The 27,777-nt window shown below is 43.7% G+C and overlaps 1 protein-coding gene across 1 annotated transcript; it reads right to left on the minus strand.

Annotated features, from left to right (window-relative positions):
• Positions 1-246: 246 nt before the first annotated feature.
• Positions 247-27,091, minus strand: fam50a (family with sequence similarity 50 member A). Its single transcript, XM_056273822.1, has 13 exons — positions 26,848-27,091; positions 25,706-25,790; positions 24,628-24,727; positions 18,634-18,764; positions 14,912-14,988; positions 8,845-8,911; positions 8,110-8,171; positions 7,698-7,774; positions 5,175-5,229; positions 4,543-4,591; positions 4,283-4,353; positions 3,592-3,702; positions 247-550 (listed from the first exon to the last, which is right to left on the minus strand). Exons 1-13 carry the CDS (start codon positions 26,956-26,958, stop codon positions 542-544), a joined length of 1,005 nt encoding a protein of 334 aa, XP_056129797.1. The 5' UTR covers positions 26,959-27,091; the 3' UTR covers positions 247-541.
• Positions 27,092-27,777: the final 686 nt, after the last annotated feature.

A 27,777-nucleotide genomic window follows, 5' to 3' on the forward strand; every position in this document is an offset into this window, starting at 1 on the left:
GCAGGGAGGAGAGGAACATGCAAAGGGGAGTGGTGTCTTCGGGCTACGGGTGTAGATTCGCACAACACCAAAGCAAGCAAGCTCACGGAGCGTGCTTTAACCGTCACGGCTCCGGTCGGAGCAGACCGTGGCCCGTTTGGCTGCGAGTCGGCTTGGCTGGAACCGGAGGCATGTAGGCCACATCCACAGCACAGAGGGGAACGCACAACGAAGTGCTGGAAACCACTCAAGGCTTTACTCTTCACACAGACATGACATTTTTTTCCCCCTTCAACAAGTTAAAGCCAGTTGCATTTTATTCAACAGAGGTGCTACAGCATGGTGTATGAGCTATGTACATGTGACCGTGGTTCGGTTTCACAGGGAAACACCGAGTCAGGTCTAAATCCTGGACAACTTGCATTTAAATATCAAAATAAAACCAAATAGTTTCTCGGGTCATAAAGAAATAAAAACAAAAAAAAACTTAAATCTGTTATGAAAATACAGTAGGAAAACAAGTTTATATCACGGACGCTGGACGTTGGAGGAGACCACCCTCTCACCGGATCTGGAGAAAAAAACAAAGCACAACAAAACAAAGTGAAAGTTCTGAGCTGCTCCTGAGTGTTGGAAGCCCTACAGAGCTTTTATTTATTACCCCGTTACGACAACGGGAGGAGGCGCGGGGAGAGCATGCTGATGCAAGAACTGCTGTTAGCGTCAACACACGCTTTTTTAAAAATAAGCTATGAGGTTTACGACGGACGAGCCTGCGCACCGGGGAGTCACATTTCTGATGTTTTTACCTACCTTAAGTGGACCATAGTTATTTTGAGGGGTTTTTTTCCCCCTTGTTTTATTTTTGCTGATGTACAAATTATGGTAACACTTTAGTATGGGGAACATATACACCATTAATTAGGTGCGTATTAGCATGCAAATTAGCAACATATTGGCTCTTCATCGGTCTTTATTAAGCACACATTAATGCCGTATTCTGCATGGCCTTATTATACAACCAGTAAACCATTAACTATGAGTTTTCCCTCTATAACCTCAGAATTATTGCTTATTAGTAGTACCATCTCAATATGCTTTGCTTAGTATGGACTTTATAAGGTGGTAGTACCACAAGAAGAGTTATTCTCCCTTACTAACACGTCATGAATATGGTCTGTTCTTACATAACAAAACACAACACTACAAGTGTTCATAGTGTTAAATTACTCTAAATTAAGTTTTTGTTACTTAGAATATGTTCCCCATACTAAAGTGACATCTTGATCATTACTAATTCACTAGTAATTAAGTTTTTTTACTTAGAATATGTTCCCCATAGTAAAGTGTTACCCAAATTATTTCTGACAGCTCAAAGTTTCAATTCTTCATTGCAGTAGTAATATACATGCTAAATGCTCTGCAAAGCTACTGGGCTAGCTGGACCATGTGCTTCTTCACTGGTTAAACAGCAGCAGATCCAGTTGGGCCATGCTGACTGGATAACACAAAATATAATGCTACGGCCGGTGCTGAGTAGCCAAGGCTCAGCGTTTTCGGTCTTTACAGATTTTCACTGAAAAATACCCGGATTTTTTTTTTTAAAGAAGCAGACTGGTTTAAACTGATTTTCACCCGGATTTTATGTTTCCACGGATTATTTTCACCGAAAAATAAACACCGATAAATTCCCGGATTTTCTTTTGAAAAATAAAAACTGAAAACGCCGAGTCTTGTGAATAGCATAATCTGTGACTTTTACAACTGTAGTGCCCAGTTTTGGCCGAGATCCCACCTGGATCCACATCTACAAGCAGACCCCCAACTGATAAGTCACAGCATACTTTTGACTCTCATCTACTACTACTACTACTACTACTACTACTACTACTACTCTCTTCCTGTCCTCTGCATCTTCCTCTGTCACACCAGCCACCTGCATGTCCTAACCTCACCACATCCATAAACCTCCTCTATGGCCTTCCTCTTCTCCTCTTCCCTGAGAGCTCCATATTCAGCATCCTTCTCCCAATATACCCAGCATCTCTCCTCCACACATGTCCAGTCTTGCCTCCCTTGCTCTGAAATACTTTTCCACCACATGGTACCGGCTCAGCTTGACTCGACTCGACTGGCAGAGTGTCGTTTTCCATTAGCGTTAACACTTCCCCCTCAGTGTAGCTGGTCTGTACTTTTTTTTGTACCTGCTCCAATAATTTTGGTACCAGAATTTTGGAATTCCAAATATTGGAATTTTGGAATACCAGAATAATGTTGGTACCTGCTTCAGTTTTTTTGGAACCTCGACAAAGGTGGTACCAGAAAAGTGTTAACGGTTACCAAAATGCCGGAACTTTCCAGTAATGGAAAACAAAAAAGCTGAGTGGAGTTGAGCCAGGACCATGTAGTGGAAAAGAGGCATGAGTCATACTTTTGACTCGCATGCCACAACTAAACACTTACCACAAAAGACAAAGGAGCACATATCAGGAAGCACACAGAAACAACAGACAACGATTTGTGAGAATGAATCCTGACCCCCTCTGGCAAATTGGACAAATTGACTGGAGTTGCTTTTGTTCTCCATCTTTTACTGAGACCATGCAGAGGCACATGAGGTCAGGTAATCAATCAATCAATCAATCAATCAATCAATCAATCAATCAATCAATCAATCAATCAATCAAGTTGGATTTTATATAGTGCTTTTCTAGCTGCAACAGCCACTCAAAGCACTTTACATTTCTGGTCAAATCTGAATTTCAGACACCTGTAATAACTGTGAGGAAAAGACACGGTGGATTTCTGTCTGCAATTCTTTTTTCTCCACAATTGTATTTGGCCAATTACCCCAATCTTCCGAGCCGTCCCGGTCGCTGCGCCACCCCCTCTCCCGATCCGGGGAGGGCTGCAGACTACCACATGCCTCCTCCCATACATGTGGAGTCACCAGCCACTTCTTTTCACCCGGCAGTGAGGAGTTTTGCCAGGGGGACGTAGCGCGTGGGAGGATCACGCTATTCCCACCCAGTCCCCCCCTGAGCTGGCACCCCGACCGACCAGAGGAGGCGCTAGTGCAGTGACCAGGACGCATACCCACATCTGGCTTCCCACCTGCAGACACGACCAATTGTGTCTGAAGGGACACCTGACCAAGCCGGAGGTAACACGGGGACTCCGCTGAGCCCCGTGTTGGTAGGCAACAGAATAGACCGCTACGCTACCCGGACGCCCTCTGTCTGCAATTCTTAAATTTACCAGGACACTTTCACACTGTTTTTATTTGGCTATTTATTCATCCCTCTGACCACTCATATAGCCTCCGATCACGCAATCATTTCAGATGGAAGAACGGATCCTTCATGGCAAACAGGCATTTAACATCTGAGGAAAACTGACTTCGGAAAAATGTTTTCCTTTGAAAGTGATCTCACCCCAAACTATCTCTGCACACTAGTTATTTTACACATATGAACACTGGGCCAGCTGCTGGTAAAAGTATTAATTTGCTGAAAGAGGAAGTATTGCCATTCCACCAAGCGTAGAGAATAAAACCCTTATTTTTTTCCCTCCTTCACCGGGTTTAGAGACATGTGACAAACCACTTCTTACCGTGTATTTGTCCCATTTCTTCTCAGGATCATATGGCTCCCAGCGACTGGCTGGGAAGATGTGTTTGTTCTTCTCGTACCAGCTCCTTAGCACCACTTTCCCTGCATGAGACTTGCAGGAGGTAAAAAAAAATTTTTTTTTCAAAAAATAAACTCAATAAAAACACTTTTGAAGGCACAAACATGCTACGGTTCCTCTTTTATTTATTTATTTACCCCCCTCCCTTTTCTCCCCAATTGTACTTGGCCAATCACTCCGTTCTCTGAGCCGTCCCGGTCGCTGCTCCACCCCCTCTGCCGATCCAGGGAGGGCTGTAGACTACCACATGCCTCCTCCCATACATGTGGAGTCACCAGCCGCTTCTTTTCACCTGACAGTGAGGAGTTTCACCAGGGGGGCGTAGCGCATGGGAGGATCACGCTATCCCCCCCCCAAACAGGCGCCCCGACTGACCAGAGGAGACACTAGTGCAGCGACCAGGACACATACCCATATTCGGCTTCCCACCCGCAGACACAGCCAGTTATGTCTGTAGGGACGCCCCACCAAGCCGGAGGTAACACAGGGATTCGAACCGGCGATCCTGGTGTTGGTAGGCAATGGAATAGACCGCTACGCCACCCGGACAGCCCACACAGTTCCTCTTTTAAACAGATGAGGCATCACCATAGCCATCACAGTACGTTCTCACCTCGTCTTTCTCCACGGTGGCATCGTTCACCAGTCGAACGTCATCGTGGACGTCAAAGCTAAAGAGAGGACCTGTGGACAGTGGGGAATGTGCAAAGTTAAAAGTTGAAGACAATGACCACAAGCTTATGCGATAGAATATAATGAGTTTAATATTTAAAATCAATCTCGAAAAAATAATATTGGGTGTAATAACAAACACAACACCCCCCCTGAGGGCATAGTGCATGTTTTGGACAGTTATTCATTTTTTTAACTCACCTGATTTGCCTCTGGCTTTCGTCACAATGAAATCATAAAAGCTGTGGTGCTGAACGAGATAAAGAGATTAACCAGAGGGTTTAATCGTGGAAACAACTACTTCTGAAGGGCCCTACCTAATTGTACTGAGCTGTTTTTCTAGATGAAGTCACATATGTGATGAAAAATTCCCCTTTTCTTACTTTGTGTGTTTTTTTTTTGCTATTCATTGAATTGTTGTGCAGTGTCGTAAACTTGTAAAAATCAGTGAAAGCATTACATCTGGTTTGATACATTGTATCATGTGTTATCTTATCATAAAATTATACATTTCATCATAAATTTGATACATTTTATCATCTTATCATAAAGTTATACATTTTATTATATCTTATCATACATTTGATACATTTTATCATATCTGGTTTGATATGGTTTGAACACAACTGTTTGACAGGGAAGATGATAATAGTACGTATAAAAGCCCTGCTATATAGTAGCTCAACAGCACTAAATCAGTTGTACGTATATGGTCAGAACAGAAGAAAAATTATGTGTTGACAAGTGTTTCAAATGTGAAATGGGGGAAACAATAACACATCTGTAACAGACACTGGCTTTCGTGGGTGTGTCGTCTGGGACCGGGCACTCACATGGGGGATTATCAGATCCTCTTTGATGTACATCAGTTGCTCTACGCCAGCGGACCTGCCCAACCACAGGGAAGAGGTGAGAAGTAAATCTAAAACCTTGTGGCACCGTAATTGCAGCTAATAAATGTATAGCCACTTGCTGGAGAAGTGAGGAGACCCCTAGTGTATCTTCGTGGCTTAAAGAGCTTTCATCATACTTACCTTCAGAAAAGATTGTTTAATCTTAAGAAAAAACACCTTTACTTTTTGATAATTGCTGGGGAGGCTTTTTAACCTTTATACAAAATAGAAGTTCTCTTAATTATGATGTCCATGGTCAGACTTGAAGCTACACTGAAGTGCTCTGCAGAGGCCTTAGGTGCTCCCTGGGGCTGCTGGCTGTGCTTGGGATGGCTCGGGTTGTTGGGGGGTGGGGGTGGGGGCGCTGCTGTTCTCTGGGGCCAGGTTTTGGGGGCATCTGTGCGGATGGGACTGGGTTCATCCCTGTGAGTGTCTATGGGGTTGGGCTTTTGGGGGTGGTAGCGCTCTCTGCCTCTTTCAGTCCGGGTGGTCCTAGGTGTTTGCTGGCCCTGGTGGGTGCCTGGGGCTTTTGTTTAGTTCTGTAAACTACTCTAAGTTTGGCTAAGCTACAAAAGGGCTAACTACACTGCACCATTATGTAAGAGAATAATATTCTGCATGCATTAGCCTGTTAGTATGTCCATCTCTTGTACTTGTAAATTTTCATTTTTTTTTCATTATTGACATTTTTTTGGGGGGGGGGGGTTGATGCTGTTTGTATTGACTGTATTGTATCTATTATTGTGTGGGGGGGGGTCTAAAATATATTGCTTAAAAAGAAAACCTTGCGGCAATAGTGACATAACGCCAATCTCTGTAGAAGTCAAGCGTGACAAAACCTAGACAAAATCCAGATGCATCTGCCAGAATAAGGTGATGCTCTGCTGACTGTTTTGACGGAGATCTGAGCTGAGTGTTGGAAAGGTGCCAACATGTCATTTCTCTTTCCCTGAGACACACTGTGTAGAAAAGCTTCAAAGAAACCTGTCTGAGATCATTATTTATGAGTAGCTACCTTCTGGCAAACGCAGTAGTTTCACAATTTGGCAGCCACTGAATTTCACTGGTATGACCTCTTCAAGTTTCGGCATAAAAATTTGTTCATTTCCATACAAAAGACTGGGCATTGCAGTTATTAACCAGTGCCGCCAGGATTGTGCAATCACAACAATTAACGCAAATTCAGCAATCCCCGTGAATTCTGTGAGACCCTGCAATTTTGTCCAATCACTGCAACTTTTCGGCAAATTTGACCAATCATCGTAGTGTCCCGCGAGTTTCACCAATCATAGCAGTCCCCCGCGCAAACCATTGAGCCATACGTCACCAAACTCACTTCTGGTTGTGAAGATGCAGACACGCGCACCACGAACGTCTCACGTTTACCAACTAAAATTACTGCCAAAGTCCGTGCAAGGCAACTCCCTGATGTTCTGCACGAAAGCGGGGGTAAACAGTTTTGCACCACGTGCAATGTTGTGGTGGAACACAAATGAAGATTATCGACTGACAAGCACTTTTCTACCGCAAAACACACCCGGAGAATGGCTGAAACATGTGGACAACAGACAAGACAAATCACAATGACAGAGGCTGTTGCATCTGGCTCTACTGCAAACGCGAGAAGAAAGGTGAGTTAGATTCATCATGCATGATTAACGGCGAGGTTCTGTGCACTGTAACTTTTAAGCCTGTTTGCTGCTTTGTGTAATACCCCCCCCCCTCCCCCAGGTACACTTCTTCACTTACAAATAAAGTATATTTTGTTAGAATTTTTCTAACCCTGAGCCTTTTTTGGTAAGGTTACTTATAACCCTCAGAACAGTGCGGTTTTATTCTCACTGGAACAAGTTACCTTCGATTTTTAACGAACTTTCGAAAAAAGAAAAAAGGAAATTCGCAACTATTTGTGCAAATTTCACTTGCTCCCGCAATTTCATTGCAAAAACAAAAAGGCTAAAAATATTGCAACATGCATTGCAATTTGTCAGAAAAGCTGCCACGAAATCAGGCATTTTAGGTCGCAACAATCCCACCCAAAAAAGCCTGCTAAATCCTGGAGGGACTGAATAATGTAAATAAAAACAGACCATTGACAATTTCCTTTGCTTTTTTCTCACAAACAAAATCTGTAGACAATAGAAAAACTGTGCATCCTACAAAATGAATGCATACACAAACTAGTCTCTCCTCTTCTAACAGCAGTAGAAAGACTGAGGAGACAAGAGGTGGTGGAATGAAATGGAATGAATGGGAGGAGTAATAAAACAAAGAGAATGACTGAAGGAGCCCAGCTGATCAAATTTGGTCGAGACGTTCAACTGGAGCAGGCATGACCCTTGTTTTGTCCTTTACTGTCGAGGTGTAACGGAATCATAACGTGATGTAAGCTATACGAGCAAAAATCTGACTGGCCATCATCACCGACGCATTCTCTGATTCGTTCTCGCCTAATTTTCTTACCTGAGCTCGCTGAAGTCCTTTCTGAGGACTTCCAGCGCCCTCTGGAGGAAGCTCTGGATAGTATTTCCTTTCCTCATCTGTGAGGGAAAGACATGAAAAGACATACAGACCGCAACCACTTAGTTGAGCTTCATGAAGAGAATGAAGGGAATGTAAATAGTTGACTTCCCATACACTTTACCATGACTCCATAAAAGGCAAGAATTTAGAGCTTCCTGCTGAACAATGTAGAAGCCATTATATTCTTAAAAGGACAACATAAATGCTTTACCTGCTGTAACATGACATGTATGTCAAAGCAGCACTGAAATAATTGTATAACTTTAGAATTAATTTTTCATTCTTAATTGTCGTATTCAGTAACTCTGGGTGATCCACATTGGTGGGCCCAGCTTACAGAATATCCTGTTACCTTCACAGTCTTACGATGTCCAGATCCGTCCCAGTAGCTGAAAGTGATCTCGATCTCCTCACCTGAGAAGAAAGACATGTTACGACCATCAAAATGGGTTTATAATGTTTATGAAACTGATGTGTAAATTCGTCCACAGTGGGGACATTGGTTTGTTCCCGATTACAGGTTTCAAGAATTTTAGTGACTCAAAAATGAAGCAAATGCAGCCGGGGATCCGCCGTAGCCGGAAGCGAACCCGGGTCACCTGCACCACAGGCAACTGCTCTAACCTATAAACTAAAGGGTCCGACCCGTTAGCCAAGGGCTAACAAGTCTAGTCATCCATGGTCGTTACACTACCCCTGTCCTTTTTGAAGCACATCCCTGCACTTGAGCATATCAGCTCCCTCATGCCTCTGGGTGCACGAGTTTCCGATGGCCTCACGGTCTTACCATCCCACTTCTGACACCAATGTAGCGAATTCAGGGGGCAGCCAAGAATCGCCGCAGCCGGGATGCGAACCCGGGTCGCCTGCACCAGGGGTGACTGTGCGAACCAGTCAACTAAAGGGTCTGACCCGTTAGCCCCCAGTGACTGTTGGGATAGGCTTCAGCATCCCCACAACCCTGAGAGCAGGATAAGCGGTTTGGATAATGGATGGATTGAATTATGGTAAAAATGCCTTTCCCATGTACACTCAAGAAAGTGCATTTGTTTGTGCATCCATGTGTTTGTGTAATCTCAGGGCTCACCCTTGATCTTCTCCTGCTTGCGCTCCCACTCCTGTCTGAGCTCCTCTCTGAGACGGTTCTCCTCCTCCTAAATACAAAAAGGCATCCAGATTAATGCAGATAAAACTATCAGTAATAGTCAGTCTAAGAGAATTGCAGGGCAGTTACAGGGACCTAACCTGAAAGTGACACCAAGCTACCCGGATGCCCAACATTTAAGTTTTTTGACAGAAGGTGGTGTGACATACTGACTGGCAGTGATGTTCTTCTACTCGCAGACTGATGTAATATACTGGAACTATTTTGTTTTTTGAAGAGCAGTAATAAAAGCTCCAAGATATGCTATTGTTATGTAAAGAGAACGAGCATGGATAATAAAGTACAGATAATCATTAAGACAATAATAAATACAGATAATACAGATAAATGTATTTGGTTGTGGATGGTTAAATACTTTTTTGAGGTGTTGTGTTGTTGCTTAAAATGTTTTTTGTTAACAGACCTCATTTGCTGCTGTTTGTTTGTCTGTGACTGGCTGTCAACTCGCTGCCACAAGCAGCCAGATCTCTCAACAAGACGACAACGACAACAACAAACTTTTATTTATATAGCACATTTCATACACAGGCAACACAATGTGCTTTACATAAAGTTAAGTCAAGTCAGGTCAATTTTATTTGTATAGCCCAATATCACAAAGTGACAATATAACTGAAAACAATATTAAAAGTGCAAATGTAGAAAATAAATATGCACATTACCAGGCCTTACACGGGCGCAGTTACACAGGAATTGGAACAGAATAGACAAATGTCAAAATATAAAACACACACACACACACACACACACACACACACACACACACACACACACACACACACACACACACACACACACACACACACACACACACACACACATTAAGAACTTAGCCATAGGCTGTTGTGAAAAGTAAGGCTTTTAACCTACTTTTAAAAGTGTCCAGTGTGGGGGGCCTCTCTCAGGTCCTCAGATAGGTTGTTCCATCTACTTGGGACGTAAATACAAAAGGCAGCTTCCCCTGCTTTAGAGTTGGTACGAGGGATGGTTAAAAGACCACTGTCATAGGACCTGAGAGTTCTTGCTGGTTTGTATGTAATTAGCATATGTCTTTTATATAGTGTGGTGCAAGGCCATTCAGAGCTTTGTATACAAGTAACAGAATTTTAAAATCGATTCTAGTTTTGATGGGGAACCAAAGCAGGATTCTATAAACAGGTGTAATGTGTTCAAACTTTTTAGTTCCAGTGAGAACACGTGCTGCTGCATTCTGAATTAACTGCAGCTGCTGCACAACTGATTTTGGGAGGCCAGTGAATAGTCCATTACAATAGTCTAGTCTACTTGTTATAAATGTATGGATTAATTTCTCACAGTCTGATTTGGATAGAAAGCCCGCTAGTTTTGAAATTTTTTAAGATGGTAGAAGGCTGACCTTGTGAGATGATTGATTTGGCTCTTAAATTTTAGGCTGCCATCTATGATTACACCCAGATTTCTAGCTTCGCTTTTGCACTCCAGAGACAGGGAGAGGAGATGAGCTGCAATTCTGTCTCTGAGTCTTTGCGCCAAAAGCGAGTATTTCTGTTTTGTCTTTGTTCAATTGTAAAAAGTTCTCTGATGTCCATAGATTAATATAGTCAATACACTGAGTTAGGGAATGTATGGGATCTAGGTCATCAGGAGATAGGGATATGTAGAGTTGTGAATCATTGGCATAATTATGATAATTTATTTTGTGTTTCTATATAATGTGCAGAGCATGTAGAGATTAAATAGTAATGGTCCAAGAATCGAACCTTGGTGTACCCCACACATAATACCTACTTTGTTCGAGGCAAAGTCTCCAACGGACACAAAGAACTGCCTGTTGTAGGCAGGGTCTAAACCAGTTCAGAACCGGGTCAGATAGGCTGACCCACTTTTCTAATCTCTCTACTAAGTTTCATGATCAACAGTGTTAAAGGTGGTACTGAGATTCAGGAGCACAAGAACTGATAATTTATTAGAATCTGTGTTCATATGCAGATTGTTCACAACTTTGGTAAGTGCTGTTTCTGTGCTATGGTGAGATCGAAAACCTGACTGATAAATGGCTAGAAGGTTGTTTGGTGTTAAATATGTATTAGGCTGAGAATAAACTGTTTGGTGGTTTAATTTACGCTGTTTTAAGTGCTGCAGGAAATATACCTGACTGAAGAGAGCAGTTAATAATTTCTAACACCTCAGGTCCTTAGCAATTAAAAACAGTTCTAAAAAATGTGGTAGGGAGAGGATCCAAGCAGCAGGTGGAGGACCTGAGCTGCCCAACAATATTGTCCATCTTTTTAAGGTCTCGAGGGTCAAAGTGAGACATGGTGCCAATGATATATTTTTGCAGAACTGGAGGGTAGATTCATTTCTGGATCTTGATGCACTAATGTTCTGTCTAATGGCAATACTTTTGTTATTGAAAAATTTAGCGAATTGATCACATTTTTCAGTGGACATCATCTCTGATGGGGCTGGAGATGTAAAATTAATAAGTCGATCAACAGTAGAGAAGAGCACTTCACTATTGTTAAATATTTTCATTAATGATTTTAGAGAAGAAAGACTGGCCTGTTTAATTTCTTTATTGTAGTTATTCAGTCTATCCTTGTAGATTTTATGGTGAACCTGAAGTTTAGTCCTTCTCCACTGTCGTTCTGGCTGGTGACACTCTCTCTTAAGCTGCCTAGTGACCACTCCATTTCTCCAGGGGGCCTTTTGTTTTTCTGTTTTTAGTTTTAACAGATGCAATGTTGTCAAAGATATTTCATATTTTTGAGTTGAACTTGTTCAACTTGCCAACTCATTTAGTGTTCTTAAAGGTTTCAATTGTATTATTGTCAATGAAGCGTTTTTTGATTATTCGAGGGCTCGTCCGTTGTACAGGAAAAGCAGACACATCAAAAAAATATGCAACAATGATCTGAAATAGTAACATCCACGACACAGGGTACAGTAACATTAAGTCCTTTTGATATGACTAAGTCCAGAGTGTGCCCGTTATTGTGGGCGGGTCCAGAAACACGCTCAGTGAGGGCAAATGCCTCCGGTAAGCTAATAAGGGTTCTAGCATCGGAGTCTGTTTGATTGTCAACATGAACATTAAAATCACCTAAGATGATGAAACAATCATTATCAGTGGAAACCTTGGACAGTGACTCAAAAAATTCATCAAGAAAGCCATATTTAGATTTTGGTGGCCGATAGACAGTAATTACTAAAATCGTAGCATTAGAAAAAGCAAAGTATTAAAAAGATGTGAATTTCCCGAGGGGGATTTCCTTGCAGCTGTCGGAATCACAGAAAACAGCAGCTATTCCACCACTTCTCTGATCAGATCTGGTGGTATAGATGAATTTAAAGCCAGGAGGTGCAGTCTCAATGAGCGTGACTGCGCCATTTCTATCCAGCCAGGTCTCAGTCAGTAAGGTTATGTCTAGGTTATGGGTACTTATATAAGATCATTAGCTGAAAATGACTTATTCATTAGTGCCCTGACGTTTAATAAAGCCATTTTTATTGTCCGAGGTGCATGGCTTTGTGGGGGACTGATAATTGAAGTCCAAACTGGTAATGAATTGTTTAGATCCCTGTATGTTATAGGGAATTTACAGGGTCTGTGTCTATGGTTTATTATTTCAGGAATTAGTATGGCAGAGTGATCCACCATTAGCATGATGGATCAGACCCACCAAAGGACTTGAATAGGTGTAGTTTACCGCAGAACAAAAATTGAAAGCACTCTGCCCCTGTGGATGTCAGGTAGTGACAACTGTCCGCATCTGTGTGCAGGTGCCGAATGTTGTTGTCCATAGCACAGACACCAAGAGTTTGAGACAATGGAATAAAAACCGTTTGCAGCTAGCATTTGTGAGTCTGCTTGATCTGGATGGAGTCCATCATGTTTAAAAATATAAATGTTCCCTGAACAGATCAAAATTGTCAATAAAACCAAATTGTAAACGACAGCACTGCAACTGAAGTCAGGTGTGAAGCTGCAAAAGTCTGTTAAAATGACTAACGCCACAGCCAAAAGCAGGAAGTGGGGCTCAGATTTTTTTTTAAAAAAAAAACCCGTCCTTCTTACTTAGCTTTAAAATGTTAAAAAGGCACATAAAATCAGATTTTAAAAGCTCCGACTCCTCTCGTGGAATGTTATTTGTGCCAACGTGAATGACAACTTTCTTGAGGGTGGTATACTGAGATAGCAAACTAGGAAGCTCTACCAGAATGTCATTTACCTTGGCACCTGGAAAGGAGTGTATTGCAGCTCTGTTGGACCTGATGTCCCTGATGAAAGAATCACCCACAATCAGAACAGAAAGTGGCTGTGGAATGGGAGCAGTAGAAGAGTGCACCTGATCACCATACACTGGTGGATGAGGACTCCCAGCCAGTGCAGAGGACACAGCACCAAGGGGGATGCCACCAGTGGCCAGTTCAGAGCTGGCAGAGTGTCTGGACACTGCCTCCTTCAACAACCTACGTCGAACGGATGAGGTTTTCTTTCAGGATCCGGGATGGTGCGCAGTAGCTGATGGTGAGCACTCTGCTCCTGGCTGTGATGGACTGGTCAGCAGAGGGAAGTCTTTGCTGTCTAGCATGTACCAAGGGAGTTGGGGAGGTCAGATTTTCCATAACTTTAAATTTATTTCCAAGCTAGAAAGCCAAATTTGAGAGCGGCTGGAGGCAGTGTTTACCCTGGCGGGGTTTACTGTTCTTAACCTGGACCCAAGACTCTGGGACGGATGGAGTCAAGCATACACGAGAGCAGTCTTAGGTTTTGCTCCAGGGCTGAGCCACATGTCCTCCCCCCAGGGACAGACCCCTGTAGAGTTGATTGCTTCACCTCCAGCCAATGGATTAATGGTATCATTGTCCTGGGGTAACGCTGTAGTCTGGGGGTCAGGACGGGCTGGTGCCCCTCTGATTGCCCAGGAAGGAGAGGTGTTTTGCCTGTACTGTGGCTGTGGCAGCAGATAACAGGTCCAAGATTAACTTGTCCCTCCCCCTGAGTTCAGAGCCTGTAGTTGGCTAACATTAGTCTTCAACTGTGCAAAGGTAGGACGGCAATCCACACACACGGCTATCTTTGTTATCAGGCAATTAGCAAGAAAGTTGGCATAAAAGTCCATAAAAGTGCAAAAAGCTTAACATCCTCAATAAACGTGACCAGCTAGCCTAGCCACCAGGCTAAAAATAAACTTAGTCAAACTGGCAGCAGTCGAGATGGCCAAGTAAGCTATGTCTGGCTGATAGCCAATTTAAAAGTACTAATAACTTAAGATCCAAAGGTCCGATGACAAATTTTTTTTTTTTACCTTGTTAAAATATATAGGTAAAACAACCAGGATCTAAAGTTTATCATAAAATTGTGGCTAAAAACTAAATAAAAATGTCAACTTATGACAGAGCTTCTAGTGGTAAAACAACGCCAACGCATTCGTAGAGCTGCCCGTATCAGCCAAGACACTCACTGATCAGGTCAGTGTCCACGTATCAACATCACTAGTGGTGAGTAAGTCATAACACCTTGTGTCCAAAAACATGAACTGTAACTTTAATAACAGCATAAATGTACTGACACTAACATGATTATAATTTCCACATGGGTAGGATATTATCAGCAATCAAACAACTATCTGTGGATCCCCTGGAAGGTAACCAACTTTAAACCACAAGTCCTCTTGTATTTTAATAATCTAACTGACAGGTAAAGTATTCAAAGGGACAGGTAAATTTTGGGATCAACACTGTGGCCAGTGTGTAAAAAAAAAAAAATTCAGTTTCCTGCTGCAGCTGTTTCTTGTCTGGGCGCTGCTTTGTAAGCCACAAAATCTACAACGCTTACTGGTTTTTACTTCCACTGAGATGACCTAAAGTAAAGTTGCGTAGCCTAATTGGCATTTAGCCCACACGATATCCAGAGCAAAGGGGCAAATGGCAAGGGTTCTTCTCTCTAACTGTGTTACAGAAAGTTTGCATGGAAGCCTTTCCAAAATTCCCACATTGACCTCACCTCTCTGTCCCTATCAGGGAGGAAGCTGGTGTCCACGTCTGGGTTCTTCCCCAACTTCTTCTTCTTCACCGGGGCATCTGTAAAATCAAGTTGTGTCAAAAGATCGCTTAGCTATGGTGTTTAAACAAAACTCATACAGTGGAGAGAATATACAGTCACATGTATACATGTTTGGTTATCACACACCACACACAATTCAAATGAATAAACAATATAGCTGGGCTAAATGAAAGTATACAGTGGACATAAAACGTCTATTCATCCCTGTTTAAGATGGCAGGTTTTTGTGATGTAAAAAAAAAATGAAACCAAGATTAATCATGTCAGAACTTTTTCCACTTTTTTTTAAATGCACCCTAGAAAAATAAAGTGAAAAACAATCAAATATTTTATTTAAAAAGAAAAAAAAAGACAAATACAAAACCTACAATAACCCGGTTGTATGAGTGTGCACTCTTTTATAATTGGAGATGTGGCTGTGTTCAGAGTTCCAGCCATCCATTATCCGAACCGCTTATCCTGCTCTCAGGATCACGGGGATGCTGGAGCCTATCCCAGCAGTCTCTGGGCAGCAGGCAGGAAGACACCCTGGACAGTCCGCCAGGCCATCACACAGGGCCGCCAGGCCATCACACACACACACACATTCATTCCTAGGGACAATTTAGTATGGCCGACTCACCTGACCTACATACGTATGTTTGGACTGTGGGAGGAAACTGGAGCACCCAGAGGAAACCCACATAGACACGGGGAGAACATGCAAACTCCACACAGAGGATGACCCCCAAGGTCGGCCTACCACAGGGGCTCAAACTCAGAACCTTTTTGCTGTGAGGCGACCATGCTAACCACTGCGCCACCATGCCGGTGTTCAGAGTTAACCAATCACATTCAAACTTACGTTAAATAGTAGTATACATCCTACCATCATTAAAGTGACAGCGATTAACTCCATATAACATTCGGCTGTTCCTGTAGCTGAGGAGCTGTAGGACTTTCCTGACATTGTCTTGGTTGCATCCAACTGCAAAGCCATGGTCCACAAACAGCTTACAAAACATGAACAGGATCTCATCGTTGAAAGGTATCGATCAGGAGAGGGGTACAAAAGAATTTCCAAGGCATCAGAGATACCATGGAACGACACGCAATGAAGACAATCATCAACAAGTGGAGAAAATATGGCACAACAGTGACATTACCAAGAACAGGGCATCCCTCCAAAATTGATAAAGACAAAAAGGAGAAAACTGGTTAGAGAGGCTGCCAAGAGGTCTACGGCAACATTAAAGGAGCTTGAGGAATGTCTGGCAAGTACTGGTTGCTCCCTACATGTGACAACAATCTCCCTTGTTCTTCATATGTCTGGGCTATGGGGTATGGTGGCAAGATGGAAGCCTTTTCACACGAAAAAAAATCCAAGCCCGGATAAGTTTTGCGAAAAGATACATCCAGTCTGCCAAAACCATGTGGAAAAATGTGATGTGGTCTGATGAGACCAAGGTTGACATTTTTGGCCATAATTTCAAAAGGCACGTTTGGCACAAAAACAACACAGCACATGAATAGCTCCAAATACCAGTCGATTTTTGTGCAAAAACCTTCAGGCATCTGCTAGGACGATGAACAGGAATTTCACCTTTTAGCAAGACAATGACCCAAAGCATACATCCAAATCAACAAAGGAATGGCTTCATCAAAACAAGATCAACGTTTTGGAATGGACCAAGCCAGAGCCCAGACTTGAATCCAATTGAAAATCTATGGGGTGACCTGAAGAGGGCTGTGCACAGGAGATGCCCTCGCAATTTGACAGATCTAGACCGTTTTTGCAAGGAAGAGTGGGAAAATATTGCCAAGTAAAGATGTGCCGAGCTGACTGACTCTTACAAAAAGACCGAGTGCTACAGGGCGTCCGGGTAGCGTGGCGGTCTATTACGTTGCCTACCAACATGGAGATCACTGGTTCGAATACCCGTGTTACCTCCGGCTTGGTCGGGCGTCCCTACAGACACAATTGGCCGTGTCTGCGGGTGGGAAGCCGGACGTGGGTATGTGTCCAAGTCGCTGCACTAGCACCTCCTCTGGTCGGTCGGGGCGCCTGTTCAGGGGGGAGGGGGAACCGGGGGAGACGTGCTACGTCCCCCTGGTGAAAATCCTCACTGTCAGGTGAAAAGAAGCGGCTGGCGACTCCCACATGTATCGGAGGAGGCATGTGGTAGTCTGCAGCCCTCTCCAGATCGGCAGAGGGAATGGAGCAGCGACTGGCACGGCTCGGAAGAGTGGGGTATTTGACCAAGTACAATTGGGGAGAAAAGGGGGGAAAGTCCAAAAAATAAAAAAGGAAAGTTTGAGTGCTGTAATAAAAATCAAAAGGTTCTTCAAGAAAATATTGGTTTAGGGGTGTGCACACTTTATGCAACCAGGTTATTAGAAGTTTAGTATTTTTCCTTTTTTTCCCCTAAAAAGTTTTTCACTTTAGTTTTATAGGCTGTAATTTTGAAAAAAGTTCTGACATAATTTATCTTGGTTTCATTTTTATACGGGTGTGTAGAATTCTTATACCCACTGTATATCCTGTATACTGTACACTGTATATCTTTTATATCCCTTTAACTTCATTTTTATTTTTATTTTTTGATTTTGATTTTGACATCCTCTACTGATCCCTGTAGGGAAATTACGCTCTGCATTTAACCCATCCTAGCTATGTAGCTAGGAGCAGGGGCAGCTGCCGTGCAGCACCCGGGGACCAACTCCAGTTCATCTTGCCACGCCTTGCTCAGGGGCACAGACAGGAGTATTAACCCTAACATGCATGTCTTTTTTGATGGTGGGGGAAACCGGCGCACCCGGAGAAAACCCACTGCAGACACATGCAAACTCCACACAGAGGACAACCTGGGATGACCCTCAAGGTTGGACAACCCGGGGTTCAATCCTAGGACCTTCAGTTCCAGCTATCACAATTCAAGAAAAGATACACTGTTTCCGAAGAAAGAAATAATTACCCCGTCCTACAAAGACTCCTGAGGTACAGTGTCTATTAAGCTACTATGAAACAGCCCACATGGCACGGTGGCGCAGCGGTTAGCGCGGTCCTGGGTTCGAGTCCCAGGGTAGTCCAACCTTGGGGGTCATCCCGGGTCGTCCTCTGTGTGGAGTTTGCATGTTCTCCCTGTGTCTGTGTGGGTTTCCTCTGCGTGCTTCGGTTTCCTCCCACAGTCCAAAGACATGTAGGTCAGGTGGCTCGGCATTACTAAATTGTCCCTAGGTATGAGGGTGTGTGTCTGTGTGTGTCGGCCTTGTGTGATGGCCTGGTGGCCTGTCCAGGGTGTCTCCCCGCCTGCCGACCACTGACTGCTGGGATAGGCTCCAGCATCCCCGTGACCCCGAAAGCAGGATAAGCGGTTCAGATAATGAATGGATGGATGGATGGATGGAAACAGCCAACTAATAAGGCTTATACCGACGGAAGGAAACCTTAAGTTTGCTGTCATGGCTCACTCCACCCCACTAAAAATATGAACACCAACTGTCTGAATTTTACCTCTTTCCCAGAGTTTTATCACACAATTTGAGATTGGATTTAATCAAAATTGGGTGAAATAATACATTGTGGCTTTTCTTGCTTGCTCTTTCTGAATAGAGGAAGAGTGACTTGCTGAGCTTTAAGTTTATTTTTAACTACGTCACCAATCCTTTACATCTAAACTCACAGTCCTCTTCTTCATCCTCTTCCTCTTCATTTTCCTCTTCATCTTCATTGTCATCAGGATTAAACGACAAACTGGCAATCTTCCTTTTCTGTTCCTCCTTTCGCTTCTTCTCCTTCTGCTTCTCAAGCTTTCTATGAAGGGAAATCGATAAATGATAAACGACTGACCACAGACAACAAGAAAACAGACACACAGTCCAAAGGTTGTAGGATTATATATAACTGTTCACACATACACAAACATGCACGCTACAGGTGGGCAATAGGATGATCTTTTTTTTTTTGGAATCGTCCCCCTTTTTCTCCCCAATTACACCCAGCAGATGCCTGAAGGTTTTTGCACACAAAAAGCACTTCCAAGCTGTTCCGGTCGCTGCTGCACCCCCTCTACCGATCCGGGGAGGGCTGCAGACTACCACATGCCTCCTCTGATACATGTGGAGTCACCAGCCGCTTCTTTTCACCTGACAGTGAGGAGTTTCACCTGGGGTCGTAGCGCATGGGAGGATCATGCTATCCCCCCCAGTTCCCCCTCCCCTCCCGAACAGGCGCCCCGACCGACCAGAGGAGGCACTAGTGCAGTGACCAGGACGCATACCCACATCAGACTTCCCACTCGCTGACACGGCCGATTGTGTCTGTAGGGACTCCCGACCAAGCCGGAGATAACACGGGGATTTGAACCGGCGAGCCCCGTGTTGGTACGCAGAGGAATAGACCACTATGCTACTCAGATGCCCGGCAATAGGATGTTCTTAACTTATAATGTCACTGTTCAATCTTTTGGTCTAGTTCTCCGCCGCATGGAAGGTAACTGATAATATGAAATGACACCGAGTTAAAATCAATGTGTGATTTCCATTCCTGACATTTGAAAGAGCCATTTAGATTTACGGCTTTTACCAAACATTTTAGTGGATTACATTCCTTTTAGCCCACCTTGCTTTCCCAAATATATTCAAACGAGTCTTATTCTGGATGATCATTTAAAAGACAAAGCTAATTTGGACACCTGTTTTCCGTGGTATTTCGCTTTAATCAGCTGTTGGAAATTTCAAATTGCAACCTGAAGGGACATACAAGAGATGGGCGCAAATACTTGCTCATCATCCATTATCCAGACCGCTTATCCTGCTCTCAGGGTTGCGGGGATACTGGAGCCTATCCCAGCAGTCATTGGGCGGCAGGCAGGGAGACATCCTGGACAGGCCGCCAGTCCATCACAGGGTCATTTAAAATCATTTTTAAGAGGTTTGTATTTCTGCAATAACATTTTAAACCATCTGTTTTGTCATGTTTATTCCCTTAAGTGATATATTTATATTTGCTACTGATTTCTAACCTTATTTCCATGCATTAATTGTAGCGGTGGCATCTCTATAACGTGTCCAAAACTTGCCAACGTTATCTGTATTGCTGTAACCTGCTATAGCAAACTGGCATACTTCTGCCATCCACTGAGGTCAGTGGATGGCAGAACTACAAAGTTTTTTTTTTCTCCAATTTTCCCCCTTTTTCTCCCCAGTTGTATCTGACCAATTACCCTGCTCTTTTTGAGCCATCCCGGTCGCTGCTCCACCTCTTCTCTGCCGATCCAGGGGGCGCCCCGACCGACCAGAGGAGGTGCTAGTGCAGCAACCAGGACAAATACCCACATCTGACTCCCCACCCGCAGACACGGCCAACTGTGTCTGTGGAGACACCTGACCAAGCCGGAGGTAACATGGGGATTCGACCCGGCGATCCCATGTTGGTAGGCAACGGAATAGACCGCTACGCTACCTGGACACCTAGAACTACAAGGTTGATTAGCTGAGATGTTCGTTTTCTAAACCTCGCCAATGAGAAACTCTCATGTAATGCATACTGGTACATGCAGTGCAGTCCGGCTCTCTTGGCAAGAGAACGTCGAGTCACATATAACAAAATGAAATACAAAATACTGATATGAGAAAATTTATTTAATAAAATACAAGTAATTTGTAATTTGAAAATACAAAAATACATTCTATACAAACTGACATCACATTTTAGGAAATTAGTAGCCTCAATATGGGTCTGATTTTAACCCCACTACATTGAGAAGATGAGCTCATCTAATTCTCCCACATCAGAGTTTTGGAGTGGCCAATCAGGATATCTTGGAGGTGGGAGACTGCGAATTCAGAGGTGCATGCTGGGTGGTTTCTGTCAGTCAAAGTGACCACTGACTGACTGAGTGAGCTAAACAGTTAGGCTACAGTGATGCACTAGTTCTTTCAGAAGACAATAAGACTGGGCATTTAGCAGATATCTTTGTAGCATGAGGTCTGACCTTGAAGGCAGTCAACTGCAATGGCAATGGGCTTAAGGATTCTGTAGTATTACTCAAGGAAACCAAGCGCCACCTCTTTGAATGGTGGGAGTTACAAGGCAGGCATGATCTCAAGAAGCTTCTCCTGAAAAAATGTCAGCGGACAAAGTCATGAAGAGAATTCCATCTACAAACACAGGGTGTCTTCAGTTGCTGGTTGGTCAAATCATTGAGTATTTCCATATATTTTGGTCTGCCGGAAGCATTCCATTGGGCTGAACACTTTGCCATGGATGAATAATTAGCCTGGAGAGAGTTGACTTGTCTATAATTGCCTTTTTGGCATCAGTGGCTGAAACCAAACTCAGTATGGGAGTGGAACACCTGGCGTGAGGTGGTAGAATAACAGCACACTCTGATACTCCCTCTCCTTCTGGATCTATTATTACAAATGAAAGATCCTGTCGCTGCTCACCTGTCTCATCCTGTTCCTCTGAAAAGACTGTGATATTGAACTCTCGAAATGCTTTTGAGAAGTTTGATGCATTGTCAGTTACAGTAGCCAAAATAGTGTCAGTTGTGAGTCCATATTCTAATGGATTTCCTCCAGTAGTTCTGCAATGCAATTGAGTGGGAGAATGTCTGCAAGCAAGAGCCGCCAATTCACGTTCTAGCATGTCTGTTTGTATCCAATGTACATCCATCCATCCATTATTCAAACTGCTTATCCCAACTGGGGTCGCGGGATGCTGGAGCCTATCCCAGCAGTCACTGGGCGGCAGGCGGGGAGACACCCTGGACAGGCCACCAGTCTATCACAGTATCCAATGTACAGTGACTACTATATAACTTGTTTTTATAGTTGACCACTCGGAGTCAGTAGTCATTAGACTGGTCCTTTGACTTATTTTACCCTGTCGGGTGTTTGTTTCATGCTGCAGTAATATAGTATAGATAGGGTGTTATATGCTGGAGCATGGTGCACATACTATGTTTACATATTTTATTCTTATTTCTATTTCTTTTTTATCTTCCATTTCTGTTTATTTCTGTTTTACTCATATTTATTTATTTATATTTACTTGTTATCGTGTATCTTCTTGGTTTTTCTTTACTAGAGCACAATTGTCTGTAATAGGATCCAACTTCCCCTCGGGGATGAATAAAGTATTTCTGATTCTGACTGACCAGATATTTGCAGTGGTGCAAACATGTTGTATGCACTTACGTCTCTCCTTCAAATTTTCTGTTTTATTAATAAGTCGGTGGCACGGTGGTGCAGTGGCTAGCGTGGTCGCCTCACAGCAAGAAGATCCTGGGTTCGAGCCCCGAGGTAGTCCAACCTTGGTGGGTCATCCTGGGTCGCCCTCTGTGTGGAGTTTGCATGTTCTCCCCGTGTCTGCGTGGGTTTCCTCCGGGGGCTCTGGTTTCCTCCCACAGTCCAAAGACATGTAGGTCGTACTAAATTGTCCCTAGGAATGAATGTGTGTGTGTGTGTGGGGGGGGCTGTGATGGCCTGGCGGCCTGTCCAGGCTGTCTCCCCGCCTGCCGCCCAATGACTGCTGGAATAGGCTCCAGCACCCCTGCGACCCTGAGAGCAGGACAAGCAGTTAAAATAATGGATGGATGGATGGATGGATGGATGGATGGATGGATTATTAAAGTCTTCATCAATTCTTCTCCCAAGTGTCTTTGTGGACATAGCTTTAGCCCCTTGGCAAAGTCCCTGTACCAAGTCTATAAAATCTTTATGCTCAACAGTGGCCAGTGGGTAAATGCCTTTAGTGACAAAGGATGTGACGAGAGAATCAATTTTATTTTGTGCCACTGGACCATGCTCAGATTAGTTTGTTTGTATGAAATCCTTTTTTTCGTTTCAAGTGGTTTTTAAAATTTGATGTCGCTGCAAGAGAGCCACATATTATGACCTTTTTGTTAGTGCACAGCTGACACTCAGCCTCCATCTTTCCATGTGGGATCTGCTTTCACTATCTGGAAGTATTTCCCATTCAGCATTACACATTTGAGCGTTGGTGTGGCTTCTTCTTCTGCAGATGTGGCAAATGATGGGCCAGCCTGGCCAGGCTCTGATGGTTCATTGCCACTTATCCCCTGGGATGATTGACTTCTACCTAAAGAAAAATGTATATACCATTAAACTGATTAGGCCTACCAGTTGCAAATTACAACCAACAGCATTCAAAAAACACTAATGACTCACATAATAGACACTAAAACGTAGTCATTTATGTGTTACCTGAGCATTATCCCCGGAATTGACTCAATTCACTTTGAATTGTATCAACGCTCTATAATCCATATTGTAAAACATTTTGTACAAAAAGATGAACATTTAGCTTCAGAGTAAAGATGAGAATGAAAGATTTTTAATTGATACATGACTTACTTTACCTGAATATTAACTTGACCATCCCCTGGCATAGCACATTATCCTTATCTTCAAGAGGACTATGCAAGCTATTTCCCTGACAACTATCAAGAATGGCCACTATAAAACATCTAAATGTAGCAAAAAGTTTATCTCGCTAATGAAGCTTCCCAAATGATGACTAATCATGAGATGCCACTGTTCCAGGCTGCCTGAGTGTGTTTGTGATGTTAGCTGGTATGCTAACGTTACTAGCTAGTAAGTATATTTGCCAGTTCTAGAGCACATGTGTTTGCTAATTGCTCTTTTCTTCTGTTGTATTTTAGGGTCATTCAGAAAGCTTGCCTTAGCATACCAATATCTGATCATATTTTCATTACATACCTTTATGTAATCCTGTGTGGGAAGATGGAGGCGCAAATTCACCTTTGCAGCAGCCTCATCCAGTAGGTGTGGTAAAATGGATCGCCGGTTCGAATTCCCGTGTTACCCCCAGCTTGGTCGGGCACAGACATAATTGGCCATGTCTGCGGGTGGGAAGCCGGATGTGTGTATGTGTCCTGGTATCTGCACTAGTGCCTCCTCTGGTCAGTCGGGGCACCTGTTCGTGGGGGGATGGGGAACTGGGGGGAATAGCGTGATTCTCTCACGTGCCAAGTCCCCCTGGGGAAACTCCTCAGTGTCAGGTGAAAAGAAGTGGCTGGCGATTCCACATATATTGGAGGAGGCATGTGGTAGTCTGCAGCCCTCCCCTGGCAGAGGGGGTAGAACAGTGACTGGGATGGCTCCGAAGAGTGGGGTATTTGGCCAGGTACAATTGGGCAGAAAAGGAGGGGGGGGGAATCCAAAAAACAAACCCATCTATATATACAGTTGTATCTCTAAAGGCCAGCACACACCTCTGCAGAAACATTGCGGAGCATCAAATGCTGCTGGTCAATTGCCACCAACAGCACACACTGAAGTGGCAGCTGAAGCCCATCAAATATGGACGGCGTTATATTTGGCACTGCTTTGCAAAGCCAGCAAAACCCTTTTTCCTACAGAACATACGAGTCTGAAGGAACGTGCTTGGCAACAGAACAGTGTTCTGAGAATTCAGTTTATCAAGTAAGACTCGTGTCTTGATGCCACCAGTGTGGGTGTTTTATACTGAAATGAACAGGGGTGTTTGTTCTCGACTCACTTTAACGAGTACCAATGTGCATTGGCCTTTAGGAGTTCTTAAAGCATCAAATGGTGAAAGTTAGCATACTGGCATTCATCAAAACTACTTGAGAAAAAAGGGCGAGGGTGAGAGGGGCTTAACTCACAGCTGGAGTTCCTTGGACTGCTCCTTCTTGGCCAGCTGTTTCTCCCTCTCCTTCACAAGGGCCTCCTGCTTGGCTTTCATGTCATTCAGCGTCACCAGACCTGATCATGACACACAAGTGTCCATGTCACACAGGAATCACGTGGTTCTCACGTTGATGAGATGTTAGAAAAACAAAAACTTTAAACTAATAACTGATTGACAATGCCCCTGTAGATGTTTTAAACAAGTGATATTGACATGTGATTTGTTCTTTATGCATTCACTTCTCTATACTTACTCACAGTCTATATCAATATCTATTTAGATAGTGATATTTGATTTTTGTTCTTCATGCATCTATCTATCCATTCGTCTATCCATCTATCTATCTATCAAGTGTTAACATTCCAGCTGTCAGTGTCAGCTCAATGGTAAGTTTACCACGGATGCAAGCATGTCGACTTATTTGAGTTACATATGTTGAACTATCTGTCAGGAGTGATTTGTGACAGAAGGGTACCAGCAAGAGTTAAAGGGAAGGTTTACAAAATGGTAGTGAGACCAGCTGTTATATGGTTTGGAGACAGTGGCACTGATGAAAAGACAGGAGGTGGAGCTGGAGGTGGCAGAGTAGAAGATACTAAGATTTTCATTGGGAGTGACAAAGAAGGACAGGATTAGGAACGAGTATATTAGAGGGACCGCTCAGGTTGGACGGTTTGGAGACAAAGCAAGAGAGACAAGATTGAGATGGTTTGGACATGTGTGGAGGAGAGATGCTGGGTATATTGGGAAAAGGATGCTGAATATGGAGCTGCCAGGGAAGAGGAAAAGAGGAAGGCCAAAGAGGAGGTTTATGGATGTGGTGAGGGAGGACATGCAGGTGGCTGGTGTGACAGAGGAAGATGCAGAGGACAGGAAGAGATGGAAACGGATGATCCGCTGTGGCGACCGCTAACGGGAGCAGCCGAAAGTAGTAGTAGTAGATGTTGAACTATCTGGGTCCCCTTCTCGTCTGTCCAGTCCTCTCTAGTAGACCTGTAGCGACTTGTGTAACATGCAATATAACAGTCAATATGTAACATCTGTATATTTACCAACTGTGCTGGATTTAAGCTCTGCCTCCACAGCATCATAGTGGGCGGAAAATTTCTTGTCGATGTTGGACTTGACCATGTTGTCCTGCAAAAGACCAGACAAACAGCTTGAGTTCAGGACATACAAGTATGCATGTAACACGGCAGTCAGCCAGTACTGATAGTTCTGCAGTGATCTGATTTACATGTGAGACATGTCAGTTGTGTTTGCCGTCACTCATTTAAATGTACAATACACAGAACAAAACGTTGTCTGTGCAGAAATGTATAATTATTTTGTTAGTCGGGGAAGTGTTGCCGGTGATGCTAGCTAACAAGCTGGTTAATGTTGTTGTCTGCTAACAGGTGACTGTCCTATAGCTACGTTATGAGACAGACAACATTGTATTCCTTTTCTTTCCTGTGATTTCGTACGGGTACGTGTGTTTTCATTTCAGTAATGTTATGTTGTTTTCTTGTGATGTTTTGTCATGTTTAATGTAACGGCCGTTGGTCATAAGTGTTAGCTAGGCTCTCCTGTTGCTAAGAAAGTTGGCTGATTGGTTGCTAGGGTATGCTGTTGTTGCTATAGTTCGCAGCTCGCGCTGGCTCTAGAGCTGAGAGGTGTCTGTCCTATAGCTACGCTATGAGACAAACAACATTGTGTTTCCTTTTCTTTCCTGTGATTTCGTACAGAAAACAAATGGCGAGGTGGGCCAAATAGAGTCCTGTGTGTCCCCCCCCTCCTTCCTTGATGATGATGATGATGATGATGATGATGATGATGAGAGACTGAGGGCCCCCCACAACACCTGGGGCCCCACCCAAACTAGAACACAACGCAGAGCTAACGATGAGAGTGACGGGCGTGCAGCAGGCTGACCAGCATAGAACAGCATAGAACTGCCCCCGTTACACAGGGTAGGGGGGGCGAGTATGAGGAGTGTAGCCCCCCCCCCCCCCACTGACAGCACAGGTCAGGCATAAGTATACCATGATGCATAACCCCCTTCATCACCCCCAACAGGCTCTGCGGCGACTCGGGGTCCTCGCACATCCTCACTTCAAGCCGCCTACGACGGGCTGCATTACATCCGAGCAGCCCTATATACGCGTTGAACTAGGTGGTGAAGATGAAGAAGAGGTTGGGGGGGGGGGGTTACCTCTGCGATCTTGGCCTTCAGCTGCTCAAGATGCTCTCTCTCTTTTTCTCGTTTCTTCATCAGCTGCATGGCTCTCCCAGCCTCGCTGGCCGCTCCTTTGTACTGCGCCATCGCACCTCGGCGTGCCTTTGACAAACGCCCGATGAGGAGTAATGCGAAACAGAGGGAAGGAGTCAGACGTCCTACCAACACCGCCGCGATCGCTGGCTCCCCCGGCCGGACAGTGCAACAAGAAAACAAGAAAAATGGCGACGTTGAAATGCATGCCGGGTAGGAGAGAAGGAGCGAAAAGGGGTGTCTGTCATTCCCCCCCTCCCGCCCTCCCTCCGGGAACTCTACCTCTGATTGGCTAGTACCTGCTGCTCCGTCGGTTAGGTTGGTTGAGTTAGGGTTAGCATTAGCCAATCAGAGGCAGAGTAGGGGAGGAGCTACGCAGAATGTAGGGGGGGGACTCGGGGAGGGGGGGGTGCCACGCTTCTCTATCCTGTCGTTTTTTTTAAAATTTTTTATTGAACAAAAAATATAAACAAGAAAATATTACATCACAATAGGACAAAAAGTAGTTACAAAAATATAAATTATTTCAAAATTAAAATTTACATATCCATAAAAAAAGAAAAGAAAAGACAAAATAAAAAAGCTCGAGATACAGGATTTAAGTTAAATGATATTCTTCACATAGTCTTCTGGTTTTGCTGGCTTTAGGATTCATACATTCTTTTAAAGATCCTAAATAGGATGAAAGAAGTGCTTTGAATACACTAATGTTTGGACGCTGGTGTGCAAATTTGGTACAATGAATATGAAATTTAGCAAATATTAATAGAAGGTTGATAATATGCATTTTTTCTGAACTTATTTCCTAATTTTGTGACAGACCAAATAAAACATGTTGGATGTCCAGTTTACAAGAAGAGTCAATTTTGTTAT

The sequence above is a fragment of the Lampris incognitus genome, chromosome 2 (assembly GCF_029633865.1).
Source record: "Lampris incognitus isolate fLamInc1 chromosome 2, fLamInc1.hap2, whole genome shotgun sequence".
NCBI classification, from domain to species: domain Eukaryota; kingdom Metazoa; phylum Chordata; class Actinopteri; order Lampriformes; family Lampridae; genus Lampris; species Lampris incognitus.